Source organism: Sapajus apella, unplaced genomic scaffold, assembly GCF_009761245.1.
Source record: "Sapajus apella isolate SASKATOON/1434 unplaced genomic scaffold, GSC_monkey_1.0 scaffold48, whole genome shotgun sequence".
Taxonomy (NCBI): Eukaryota; Metazoa; Chordata; class Mammalia; order Primates; family Cebidae; genus Sapajus; species Sapajus apella.
The window spans coordinates 9,339,963-9,353,647 of record NW_022436988.1 but is presented as its reverse complement, the minus strand read 5'-3'; the positions used below and the strand labels follow the sequence as shown (position 1 = coordinate 9,353,647).

General features: G+C 52.7%; 1 protein-coding gene across 2 annotated transcripts in view; it reads right to left on the bottom strand.

Moving 5' to 3' along the window:
- Positions 1-13,685, bottom strand: part of SDK2 (sidekick cell adhesion molecule 2) — a 313,807-nt gene that overhangs the window by 175,216 nt on the left and 124,906 nt on the right. For both annotated transcript variants that reach the window (XM_032241841.1, XM_032241842.1), the window contains exon 2: positions 180-339. In XM_032241841.1, coding sequence (XP_032097732.1) covers positions 180-339 — 160 coding nt within the window. The remainder of the gene's footprint in view (positions 1-179; positions 340-13,685) is intronic.

The window sequence follows — 13,685 nt, the reverse complement described above, 5'->3', positions numbered from 1 at the left end:
GCCATCCTCTGCAGGGTCAGCAAGGTGGGGCCATCTCACCTCGGGGTAGGGCTGCCTTTGCCACCCACTCCCGGAACTCCAGGCACCCACACTGTCAGGCAAACCCCCTCCCCACCTTGCCCTCTTCAAGGCAGGGCAGTGGCCCCGGCAGCCAGGAGGAGGCGGACGGCGCAGGTTACCTGTATTCCAGGGAGAACTTGGTCAGCTCCCTGTTGTTGTGGAGCCACTTGAACTCCAGCGGCCAGCTGCCCTCGGCCATGCACGTAAGCACCAGGCGGTTTCCTTCCAGGTGCACCTGTGTCCGCACAGGCTCCGTCTTGAAATACGGGGACACGTCATCTGCAGAAACAGGGAGACAAAGCTGCCGGTGATCACCTGCTCACCTGTGTGCCCTGGCTCTTTTAGGAACCTAACGCCCCTAGGCAGATGGAGCAGGTGCAGCCAGCTAACTTTCCCAAGGTCCGGTGGCTGGGAGGGACTTGAACTTGGGTCAGTCTGACTCCAAGGCTTGGTCTTCAGCATGAGTCCCCCACATCTGCCAACCAGAGCCCTGCCTCCTGCCTCCCCAGACCACGCTAGGATACTGCCCTGCTGCCAGCCCACACTCCAGCACCTTCTATCATTCTCTCCCAGCTGTGCTTCCATCCCATCCACTATGCTCTCAGGTTCTCCCTCCAGGGCAGGAAGCAAGAGGGGCACTTTTTGTGGCTCAGCCAAAGGGAATATCAATGTCATAAGGAGAACAGGGAGGTGGGTTCACATGGGCCGTAGCGGGTAGAGGGTCTCCTGAGTCCTGCTCCCCAAGGCTGGGGGAAGTCCTTAAAGACGTCGAGCACAGTCCTCCAGCGAGGCCCCATGACCACTGCTGCCTGCTCCTTCCATCCTGGGCCCTGGGCCAGCCTGCCTCTACTTCTCCATTCACTCCAGGATGGCTGCCTGGTTGCCCAGATGGTGAGTGAGGGGCAGAAGGGTTGCTTCCCTCTCTAGGCAGTCACCCTCATCCTCTGAGCAGACAGCCTCATAGACCTCCCCGCCCCACCACAGTTCTCTCGACAGAGACAGTGAACTTCGCCGCAGACTCCATGAGACTGCTCCGTGGGCTGCTCTAGATGGAAATGGGGTCTCTGCCCCCCTGGTCAGTTGGGGAGAGGGTGGATGTGAATGCACAAGGGAGCCGATGGAAGGATGGGGGAGACGGAGGAAAGGGGAGGGGCTCTAAGCCGTCTCAGAGACGTCTGCCTTTTTATGGAAGGGGTGGGGCCGGGAGGCAGAAGCCAGCATCTGGTAACAATATCCACAAAGATGACAGCACCTGTTACGTTCCAGGCTGTTCTGGGGGCTCTCACATATGCTCATCTAATCTTCACAGCAACCTCACCACTAGAAAGGATTACAATCTACATTTTGGAGCAGGGGACACCAAGGCCTCAAGGGGTTAGAAACCTGCCCAAGGTCACACAGCCAGGCAGGAGATGCTCAGCCCGACAGGCAGCTTCGGAGGCAGAGCACTTGAGCTGACACCTCCCTCCGTGAGGCCAGAACCAGGCGGAGGACAGATATCAGGGAAGAACCCCCAGAGCTTGTGCCAAAGAGCCTTGCATTTGATAGATTTGAGGGAGCGGGTTCTAGAAAGCACCATGCAACAGCTCACCTAGTGAGCACCTACTATGTGCCAAGGGCTTGAAGCAGCCGGCAGGGGGCAGTCCAGGCTTGTCAGCCCAATGCTATGCAGCTTCCAGTGACCACACTGTGCCAGATGGGTGGGAAGTAATTAAAGCCATGCAGGAAGCTCTTGGCAGGACAGGCCGTGGGCATCCCAACCTTCAGGCCGGTGGTGGGGGGCGTGTCATCTACAGACCTGTCTATCCAATCCACCACTTCCCAGCAGCGGGAGGTGGACAAGCGTTCACCTTTCTGAGTCTCTATCAGCAGACACAGGAAAAGAAATAGCTACCTTAACATCTAAGGCTGGAAGGAAATAGTGATGGTGAAAATGCTGGCTCCATGCCTGGCCCACAGTAGATGTTCTGCCAACGTTCATTTCCTTCCTGAACCCTAAAGTACCGTGTCTCCTCCAGGGAAGGGGCTCCATCACCCTCTGTGCTGGCTGATGCCCCAGGCCCGTCTTGGTCAGACAGCCAACTTTCCCCCGTGAGCCCAGAGGGTGGAAAACACCAGACAGCCTTCTTCTGGCTTAAGAAATGGAACATGCCTGTAAGCCCAGTGCTTTGGGAGGCTGAGGTGGGAGGATCACTTAAGGCCAGGAGTTTAATATCAGCTTCGGGGACATAGCGAGATCCCCTCTCTACCAAAAAAAAAAAAAAAAAAAAAAAAGGAAAGAAAGAAAAAGTAAAAGAAATGCAGCAAACCAACCAGAGGAAGAAGAGGACGGGGATCGGGAGGGGGCCATTTACAGCTGGAAGGGAGTGGACCAGGTGGTAGGCAGCTGTGGCTGGGTGCAGCGGAGCTTCTCCTGCACCCCACGTTGGAACGTAAGGAGGGCCTGGAGCCCGAGACCCAAGCCCATCCTCTCACCATCCGATCTGCCCAGTACTGGACTTCCATGGTCTTCGGACAGGTTCAGCATTTGCTTTCAGGCCTCACTGGGCTCAGGTAGAGATTTACAACATAGCAGAAGCCATCATGTACAGGTGGGGCCCAAGTCAGCTGACCCTGGTGCACAGCACCCCGAAACGCTGCACCGTCACCCCCAGGGGCCAAGGGCTCAGTCTTATGAATATATAGATGTGGTGGGTTGGCAGGCTTTTCCTTGAACTCCCACCCTGGCTGCTGCTAACCCTCACTGTGGGGACCACCTGAGAGTGGCCTCAGGGTGGCTCAGAGGGCAGGTGCCGGCAGGAGGCCACTTCAACTGCTCCCTCTATGTCTCACTGTCTCACTGCTGATGTTTTACTTTTTTTCGGAGACAGGGTCTCGCTCCGTCGCCCAGGCTGCAGTGCAGTGGCATGATCTTGGTTCACCACAGCCTTGACTTCTGGGGCTCAGGTGATCCTTCCACCTCGGCCTCCGGAGTAGCGGAGACCGCAGGCATGCACCACCAGCTAACTTTTGTGTTTTTAGCAGAGACAGAGTGTCACCATGTTGGCCAAGCTGGTTTCAAACTCCTGACCTCAAGTGGTCCACCCGCCTTGGCCTCCCAAAGTGCTGGGACTACAGGCATGAGCCACCGTGCCTGGACTGCTGATGTTCCAATCACACATCTCTCCCTGCTCATGCATGCACGTCTTCCCGCTGCTCTCAACAACCGTCAGGTGAATGCAGCGTCTTAAAAACAGCTAAGAAGATGCTTCTTTCTGAGGGTGGAGTTGGAGGTGTGACCATCACTGTTGGTCCCTTCCAGGGGCATTTGTGTCTCCAGGGTCTTAGACCACCTCTGGCCAGGTGGTGGGGAGGGAGGAGAGGCTGGTGGGCACCCATTTGCCAAGGAAAAGGACTCACTGCCCGCTGCCCGCCAGGCAGCCAGCTTTGCTCTCAGCGTAACAAATGGGCGCATTCTCACTTCAAAGGCGCATTCATATTCTCCAGCGGCTTTCAAGAGCCCTTTGAATCGCGCTTTTAAAAACCCTCTGTTCATTGCTGTCATCACTCGTTTGTTTTAAAACAATAACGATCCCAGCCCCTGAATGATTAAATCCCTTCCATGTGGGGCTGACTCAGAGCCAGAACAGTCAGAGGGGCCGGGGTGTGTGTCTGTATTCACACATGTGCCTATGTGTGAGCACACACACACACACACCTGCTCTGTGCCCAGACACCCTCACCTCTGTAAACCTGCTCACTGGGCAATTTGCTCCCAGGTCTGCATTTGCTTGTTCATTCTTCAAGCCCCCCGGGGGTGCCAGCCTGCAGCAGAATGACTTTTGCTTGGATGGGTTGATTCCAGAGGCTGCCAGAGATAATAACTCTGGGAAGGAGGAGAGCGAAGGAGAGGCCTTTCTCTGAGAATCTGCTGGGTACCAGGCCCTGGGCTGGGGGCTCCTCATTCCTTGCCTACCATTATCCTCACAAGGCTCCTCTCCGCAGCCTCCTGCGGTGAAGTCACACCCTCCTAAAAGACCCCCTGCCCTCTGGATACAGGGATCCCGGGAGGGACGCCCTACCCAAGACTCAGAGCAGTGACAGCTGACTTTCCTCAAGGACCTGCCTGGTCCGAAAGCAAGAGATGGCAGGGGGGCTGGCAGGGTGTGTGCTGCAGGAAGAGTGACAGGCTGAGGGGAAGAGGATGCTGCTGGGATAACAGAGCGTGTGCATGTGTTTGTATGTGCATGCGTGTGTGTGCATGTGTGTCTGCGTGTGTGCAGGTGTGTCTGCATGCATGTCCATGTATGTATCTGTGAATGTCAATATGTGTGTCTGTGCACATCTGTGTGTGCATGCCTGTGTGAAGTATGTGTGTCTGTGGTCTGAGTGTGTGCACATATCTGTGTGTGTGTGTGTGTGTGTGTGTGTGTATTTATGTGCAGGAACAGATTTCTGTGCTGTGAATGTTCAGGAGGGTAACAGAAATCAGAGACCTTGGGAAAGTTACTTAACTTCTTTGTTCCTCATTTTCTCTAGCTATAAATTGGGGACAGGTTTGTTTTGAAGACTAAATGCATTAATAAATATATACTGCTTAGAACAGAGCCTGGCACATGCTAGGAGGGGTGGCTATTAATAGTATTGATCATATATGAAGATGGACAGATTAGCCTAGAGAGAAGAGCTCATATCCTGTTTGCAGGTGCCAATGGCTCCTCTCAGCCTTAGTACTAGGATGGTGTAGTGTACAACCTGTGCAACTGTACACAACAGCCCTGTTAGCCACCCTCTCTGTGGAAAAGGGGATAATTGAGAATGAAGGAGAACTGTGGATAGAAAGAATCAATGTTATAAAGATGTCATTCTCTTAAACTTTTCTTCACTTCAAACACACACACACACACACACACACACACACACACAAAGGATTTTTTTTTTAAAGTAGACAAAGTGATTCTAAAGTTCACATAAAAAAACAACGATGAAAAAATAGCCAAACAAATTCTGAAAAAGAATAGCAAACAGAGGAAACTAGCATAGACACTGAAATACATTACAAAGCTGCAATAATTAAAACAGTACCTTCTTGTAAAATAGACTAATGAAGAAACAGTCTGGGAGTCTAGAAATAGAACCAAATATATATGAGGAAATTTAATGTATGATTAAAGTTGAATTTCAAATCAGTGGGTAATAGACCAATTATTCAACAAATGGTTTCGAAACAGCTAGGGAACAATTTTGGGATAAAAAAAAAAATAAAGTTCAATCTCTTTCTAGCACTTTTACCTCAAAATAAATGCTAGATGGATCAATGTTTTAAACATGAAAAGTGATATTCTAAAAGACCTAGAAAAAAAATCACAGAGATTTAAAAATATACAGTCTTGGCAAAGCAAAGTACTCGCCAAGTACTTTCTAAGTACTATGCAAGCTCCAAAAGGTCATAAAACAGATTGATACCTTCAACTACATAGAAATTATGCCTGGAAAAAAAAAACCCTCATAAACAAAAAGAAACGACAAATGACAAACTGGGGAAAGATATTTGCAACTCTTATCACGGGCAAAGAGCTAATTTTCCTGATACAGAAATGTTCCCACAAATCAATAAGAAAAAGATTAACAAACCAATAGAAAAATGGGCAAAAGGATATGAAGCTCGCAGAAAAGAATTACAAATGCCCCTGGAACTCACACAAAGATGCTCAGCCTCATGATAAGAGAAAGGAAAACTGAAATTCAATAAGATACCATTTTTTCCCCTATCACGTCGGCCAAGATGTAAAAGTGTGATATTCTGGGCTGGTGAATTTGTAGAGCAACAGGCACCCTTGCAGACAGCTTTGCAGGACCGTAGCTTGGTACGCCCTCTACGGAGAGCAATTTGGCAATGCTATCAAAGCTAAAAATGCACACATCCTCCAATTCGCCAACTCTTCAAGGAATTCACCCTCCACAGGCTCACTTGTGTATGTATGAAATGACAGCACTTCAGAGCCGCTCGGTTTGTAACAGCAAAAGCTTGGAAATGGCCTGAATGCCTGTCAAGAGGGCACTGGTTAAAGAAATGATTGTCCCTCCAAACAAATGAATCCTGTGCAGCGGACAGTCCCAGAACGACCTTTGAGAACTACTGGTAAGTAGCACAAACAAGGCACAGAATAGGGTGGATCATCTGCTACTGTTTATGTAGAAGGTTTTCTTCTTCAAGTATAAAAATCAATTTGCTTGTATTGGCACAGGCTTTTTCTAGTGGCTACATGAAAAACTGATCCCAGGGACACCTGAGCGAGATCTGGGTGCCCGGGCACTTGGGTTGGGGGACTGACGAGCTTTTCACTCTACTCCTTTGTGTAGCATTTATATTGTGGACCATGGGTGTGAATTACTTATCTATGATCACATGTGCATATGCAGGGTGAGCAGTCCACAGGGTGATCCCATTGATGACAAGGAAGAGGACAGACCCTCTGTGTGTGATTTAGGCATGTCACATGGCTCCGGGGTCCTGGACCACCAGAGCCTGAGCTGCTTGAATGAAGAGCGGCCTTTAGAGGCCAGCAAGAGGCCTTGGCCCAGGGCTTCCTTGTAATTTCCCATAACAGGTCAGGGGGTCGCTGATTGCCGTCTTCCCTTGATATTTGCACTAAATACTCCCATTGTCATCTCCTAGGCTCCAGGCTAAATGGCCCCATACAGAAGCCAATCTCAACTTCAACTTTTCCCCTCCTCTGCAAAATAATGTCATCTTTCTCTGGAGTCCCCAGGCTGTGTCCATCTCACTGTTCGGGGGACTTGACTTCCCAGCCAGCCCAGCCCTGGGAAACACACCTTCCATGGAGCCATTCCTGCTGGGAATGGGTCAGTGGGTGGAGGAAGCGGGTGATGGCTTCTGCCAGTCACCTAACTGGCCAAATGATACCCATCTGCCCTCTGGAACAAGCTGCAGGGAGTACCAAGCCTGAACAAATTCCCTTCTCATCTCTGAAACATGCAGAAGCCTCTCTTTTTGTAGCTTCTTCTCAGGCATGGAATAAGGGCTCAGCCATCACGAGCTTCCCTGGAATGCTTGGAAACAGGGTGGAAACTGGGGTTTCTAGACTCGAAAATTTTCCCCCACCATCTGCTAGTCTTGGCCCCACCACCATGTTCTGGATTGATTACCATGGCCTCCTAATGGGTGCTGAGCATGGAAACCTGTGCTCCTTATCCCTGGCAGGACACAGACCTGAGCAGGATGGACCCTGGGTCAGAGGGAGCAGGGGCTCAGGGTGGGCTGCTCTAACCAAACCTCACTTCTCTCCGAACTTCTATTCTTATTGCTGCCTTTATTCCATACTAGCCATGAGACTTTTTTTTTTTTGAGATGGAGTCTTGCTCCGTCGCCAAGGCTGGGGTGCAGTGGTGCGGTCTTTGCTCACTGAAACCTCCGCCTCCCAGGTTCAAGCAATTCCCCTGCCTCAGCCTCCTGAGTAGCTGGGATTACAGGCATGCGCCACCAAGCCTGGCTCATTTTTGTATTTTTAGTAGAGATGGGGTTTTACCATGTTGATCAGAATGGTCTTGAACTCCTGACCTCATGATCCACCTACCTTGGCCTCCCACAATGCTAGGATTACAGGTAGGAGCCACTGTGCCCGGCCTAGCCAGGGAACTTTCTATCCATGAAGCACTTTATGTCCATCATCTCAGTTAAGAGGCCTGAGAACATCTCAAGGAAACCACGATCACTGTACTCACTTCACATAGAAGAAAACCAATGCTCAGAAAGGCTCTGTAACCGGACTCTGCCACACAGACGTACATTCAGATCTGGAAGGTTTCAGAGCTCTAGATCTTTGTATTATTGGCATAAGACCTACCAAAGCTGTCTCACCCTTCATACCCCAACCTGTAGCACCAGGAGTGGAGAGAGGGACAAGGGACATTCAAGGAGGTTGGTGGCCTCTCTCAGGGAATGGGTTTCGACGCCACAAACAGAGGTCATGCAGCATTCCTACTCCAGCCTGCAATGTCGTGGCCCCAGAGCCAGATCCTGGGGTGAGGGCGAGACAGGCAGCCCAGCTCAGCTGGGAGTGAGTCCTGGGAATTAGCTAGAAGGATAAGGAGGCAGGACATTCTAGGAGAGACGGGTCTGCCCAGGGGGTGAGGGTTTCAGGTGGATGAGCTAAGAAAGTACAGGAAGAGAAGTCTGGAAATGGAGGCCACGTAGCACAGAAGATGAACGCATGGGTGCGGGGGCCAAGTAAAATGAGGCAGAGGCCAGAGCCTTCAGGGCTTCTTGGGAAGAAGGGGCTAAGCTGGGGGACGCCACCCCACAGCCCTGCTCCCGAAGAACCACCTTTTCCAAGAATCTGGCTTCAAGATCCCAGTGGGAGAAGATAAATTGGGTTCACATCCCATTTCCATGCTAAAGTTTGACCTCATGCAAATTCACCTCCTGGGCCTTATCTGTCTCATCAGTGAAACGGATGGAAACCTTTGCCCCAGAGGCTGCAGGAGGAGCAAATGAGCTCCTGTGTGTGAGGTTGACGCCATGGTGCCTGAAGCCTCAGGGGTGCCCCTTTCTACCACACAAACCACTGGGGGTGACCACATAGGAAGGAGATAGGGAAAGGGGAACAGGGGCTGTTATGATCGTCCCACCTGTTTCTCGCTTCTCAGAACCACCCCTGCTAAGGAGCTGCAAGTCTCCTGAAGGTCTTACATCGGAGGCTTCCAAATTCAGCTGCCTCACGGCCATTCCAAGTTGGCTCAAAAACTGGGTTTTACCGGGTATGGCTCATAATGTTTTGAGCAGGGTCAGGACTGGTAGAGACAGCTGGGGCCAGGGAAGGGGTTACAAACGCCTGCATGGATTGGTCCCAAAACGTTGGTCAAGCCCGGGTGGGAGATGGTACTGGACAGAGCACTGAGGGCCCAGGAGGAGGCTGCTGTGGCCCTGTTCAGCCCCAGCCCTCCAGAAGAAATGTCTGCATGTCGCACACAGAGGCAGGCGGGGCAGGGACTTTAGCTGCCTGATAAAGGCTGCAGGGCCTGGGGCTCCTGGCGAGTCCCTTCCTTCTCCCAGCCCCATGCCTGGCAAGGCATCTTGTTCCTGCCTCACCAGCCAGGGCCGCACAGCACCCTAGCCCCCTCCGCTCGGATTCCCTCCTCCTCCCTTCTCCCACAAATGAGATGCTAATTTATGCCCCTCCCTGGCCTCCCCGTCTCCTGGCAGATGCCTGGACCAGCTCCGGCCCCAGTGCTGCCTGCATGCCAAGGGCTTCATTAGCCAGGAAGGAAGACTCTCACCCTCCCTCGTTTAATCCTCGCTGGTGACCTTCAGGAGCCAGGCGCCTTCCGACGTTGGGGGCCTGAGACGGTGCAATCATCTATTATGCTACGGCCTCCGCGGCTGTTCCCAAATGGATTTCTTGCTCAGAGAAGCGTGTTTGAAAAGCATCTAATGGAACGGATCGTCAATTTGTTTGAATACACATCTAATCTGATTAGGGGGGCGCTGGCCACCAGGGCAGCTAGTGCAACTGAGCCTTGACATGGCCCCAGGGAATTGTAAGTGGGGTGGCGGAGCCGGCCTGGGGAGGGAGAGGTGTGTGCCCTGAGCCTGCCATTGAGCCTTCCTCAAGCTCAGCCCGTGGTACGTCCAGCCAAAATGTCACAGAGAAAAGCAGAACACATCACACAGATGCCAGGAGAGCTGGGCCCATGCCTCCTGTTTTTCTATAGCCCTGGCACTAGGCAGAGTCTGGAACAAAGAAGACGCCTGGGAAATAGGTGGCGAATGAATGACAAGGAGGCCCAACATGGGAGCCAAGGGATGTTGATAAAGTCGTCTCTGGGACAAGACTAGGTGATGCCTGTAGAGGGTTGAATATGGCTCCCCTAAATTCACGTTCTTCCCAGAACCTCGAAGGCGACCTGATTTGGAAAGAGTCATTGCAAAAGCAGCTTGTTAAGGTGAGGTTACACTGGAGTAGGGTGGGCCTTCCGTGACTGGTGTCTTCGTAGGAGGAGAAACACAGGGACAGAGACACACAAGGAGAAGATGGCCAAGTAAAGACAGAGGCAGGGACTGGAATGATACAGCTACCAGGCAGGGAATGCCAAGGACTGTCCGGAGCCGCCAGGGCTAGGAAGCGGCCAGGATGAAGCCTCCCACTGAGACTGCTGAGGGAGCGTGCCCCTGTCACCTTGATTTCAGACTTCCGGCCTTCAGAAGTGTTAGAGAAGAGATTTCTGTTGTTTAAAGCCACCCAGCTCATAGCACTTCCATGGCAGCCCCGGGAAACTCACACCATGCCTGCAGAAAGTTTTGTCTGTTGGCCGGGCGCGGTGGCTCAAGCCTGTAATCCCAGCACTTTGGGAGGCCAAGGCGGGTGGATCACGAGGTCAAGAGATCGAGACCATCCTGGTCAACATGGTGAAACCCCGTCTCTACTAAAAATACAAAAAATCAGCTGGGCATGGTGGCGTGTGCCTGTAATCCCAGCTACTCAGGAGGCTGAGGCAGGAGAATTGCCTGAACCCAGGAGGCGGAGGCTGCGGTGAGCCGAGATCGCGCCATTGCACTCCAGCCTGGGTAACAAGAGCGAAACTCCATCTCAAAAAAAAAAAAAAAAAAAAAAGAAAGTTTTGTCTGTCATTCCACAGAAGGCAGCATGGCGGAGAACTGGAGGTGAGCCCGAGCCCTGCCTCGCTGGATGAAGCCGGTCCTTCCCAGACACACCACCTATGCCACACCCCAGGGCCTTTGCTTGTGCCACTCTCTCCCCTGGGGCGCCCTTTCTTTCCTTTTCTACTGGGAAAACGTCGGTGCTCAATCCACGTTAGTTCCTGTCCAGCATCCCTTCAAAGCTCAAATGCCACGTCCTCTGACACTCTTCTCCGGATGTCCTCCTTCGACTCCTGAGATGGCCTCCCTCCCAGCATGCCTGGTGATTCCCATGCTACGTCCTCCACTGCTGGGCACACTGCGGCTCCCTGATCTGCCTAGCCCCAGAGCCTGGCACCAGCCTGGCATGCAGAAGAGCCCAGATCCATGAGAAAGTGGGCAAGCAGACTTGCTGTGGACCAGCAGGTCCCTTCACTCTTGGGAGCAGACCAGCCTGGGGATCACAAAGTTCCTTTCCCCGCTGACATTGTAAGAGCCAAGTAGCCCTCTGGGCGATGACCTTGCTGGGCCCTGAAATGGAACCACCTGGGTCCCAACCCAGTGGACTCTGCCACCCACAAGCTGCATGTCCCCTGAGTCAGTCTGCTGTACCTCTCCTGAAAAATAGGGATAATAATGTCTACCTCACAGGCCTATGGGGGGGGAAGGGCTTTGACTAGTGCCTGGTGCAGACAAAGAGCCCTTGACAAGGAGGCTGTTACTATTCCTCATCTCGGCTTGGTGTAACTTCTGCAAGCCCATCCCATAGCTGGGGTCTCCTATTTGAAGCACACAGGTAAACAGGGCAAAGCACGCCCAACCCTACATGGAAAAAAAATGGTTCTCATTTCCAATAGGTTCATTTTGCAATTAACAAACGGGAGGGAGCGCCTTCTTACACTTCACTTGGAGGGTTCAGAGATTAAACTTATACCATTGATTAGAATGTTTTGGCCTAACGGTGCTATTATCGTTTTAGTGTATTCAGATTCATCTGAGCTATAAAGGTGGCAATAATAAAATGTTCACCCACTCCTGGAATTCCTCCCCAGAAGCCCGATGGTGCCACATGGCCCACAGTCCTCATCCCCTCAGTGATCCCAAGGCAGGACACTGTGCTTGGTGCAATTTTGCAGTTTTACAGCTGCGACTTGAGACCTCCTAGAAACTGATAAACGGCCTGGCCGGCCTAGGTCGCTTCATGAGACTTGGCTCTGCCTCACCTCCGTCACTCTTCTCACAGGTGACTTTCTTCACCATGCAGGTACCGTGCACCTGCCCATCCCCTAAGCCTGGGGACTCTGGTGACAGACAATGGCTTCCCACAGGCCTGCAGGAGCCCCGAGCAAGGACTCACAGGACCAGGGATGCTTCCAAGAACCCACAGACTGGGGGTCTCCAATGTCTACCTCCTTGGTCAACAATGGTGCCACAAGATGTGTGGCACAGAAGGCTGTGCTATCAGGAAGGGACCAGCACCCAGAGCTCTGGCTGGCATGCTTCCTGGGGCAGCCCCTGTTCCTCCTCTTGCCTACCCTTGGAGAGGGGCCATCACCTAAAAGGGGGGCGAGTTGGAAGTGGGGGGAGATGGGAGTTAGGGGCGGTAGCTCTGACTCCCAATATTGAATGAAGATGGCTAAGCAGGACAGCAGGTGTCTTTCGGGATTGACCTCACCACCCCCAAATGGAGCCTTTCTGCCCAATTTCAGGGGCTTCTCCTGAATTCACTGGCTTCAGGGCAAGGTTGCTTAGCCCAGGGACAAGAAAGAAAGAAGTGTATTTGTTAAAGACCTACTCCACGTAGAGCTCCTCATGTTTACCCGTTTAATCCTGCCAGCCTGCTCAGCGGGGTGCTATGAGGACTTGCATTTCTCTCATCTGAAGCTCAGAGGCGGGAGATACCCGGTCACCTGTGTCAGCGGCAGAGCTGGGTTTTGAACCCATAGCCACCTGCCTCCATGCAAAGCCTCTGACCTTCCCTTGGTCCGGGCTTTGGAGCCCAGGAACAGATTCTGAGGCTGGGCCCTGCAGGGAGGGGAAAACAAAGCACGAGCGGCTCCCCGCACGGAGGAACCGCCGCTGAAGAACACGCATTCATCAGCTGCTGACCCCGCTGTACCGGCACTTTGTGGCGTGTAACAAAGACTGCCGAGCAGAAAATTGGAGTTCAATTTGCTGTCCATCCTGCGCGCAGTGCTCAGCCCATTCCAGTCCCTGGCAGGCACCTCTGTGCTTTATCATAAATAATAACACCACGCGGCTCTATGGCCCTTTCCGCAGTTACAGACCCCGAGCAATTTACAAGCCGCATCATACACAGAAGCCTGCACATGCCTGGCGGCTGGCACACACCGCACACATACGGCTCCCTCTCCAGTCACTCCCAGAGACCCACGGCCGCCCTGGTGTCCTGGTGCCACCCAAATGAGGGCTGCACACAATCTAGAGGGAAGCAGACCTTTGTCCACCCCTGGATGCTGGGCTCCAGTCCTGCCCTGGTCACTTTCTTTTTCCCTTTTACTGGCTCTCGTGGTTGGCAGAGAACTCATGAGGTCTGGTGGCCCACTGCCCCTTGTTGGACCAAGGCCAAAGCCACTGTCCCTGTTTTCCGTTCCATTTTAGAAGAAGCTTCTGGATCTCCTTCCCTGTGATGGGCAGCGGCCCTTTGTCTCTACCACAGGGAGCCCTGTCTCTCCCCAGAACTTATTGGGATGGTGGGGGGGGCACAAAAGCAGCAATGGAGACCCACAAGTGCAACCTCTCACTTTACAGATGAGACTCTCGAGGACCACAGAGGTGCAGCAGCCCCCCTGCAGACTCTGTATCAGCAGCTGCACTGGGACCAAAGCCCAGGGCCACCGGTCGGTGCCCAGTGCACTACACAGCGGGGCCTAGGGCAGGCTGGGCTGCTCCCTCTGAGCATCTAGAAACTTCCCCAGTGGCATGGGCTTCTTCCTCTTACCGTCAAATTAAATAAGAGGTCAAC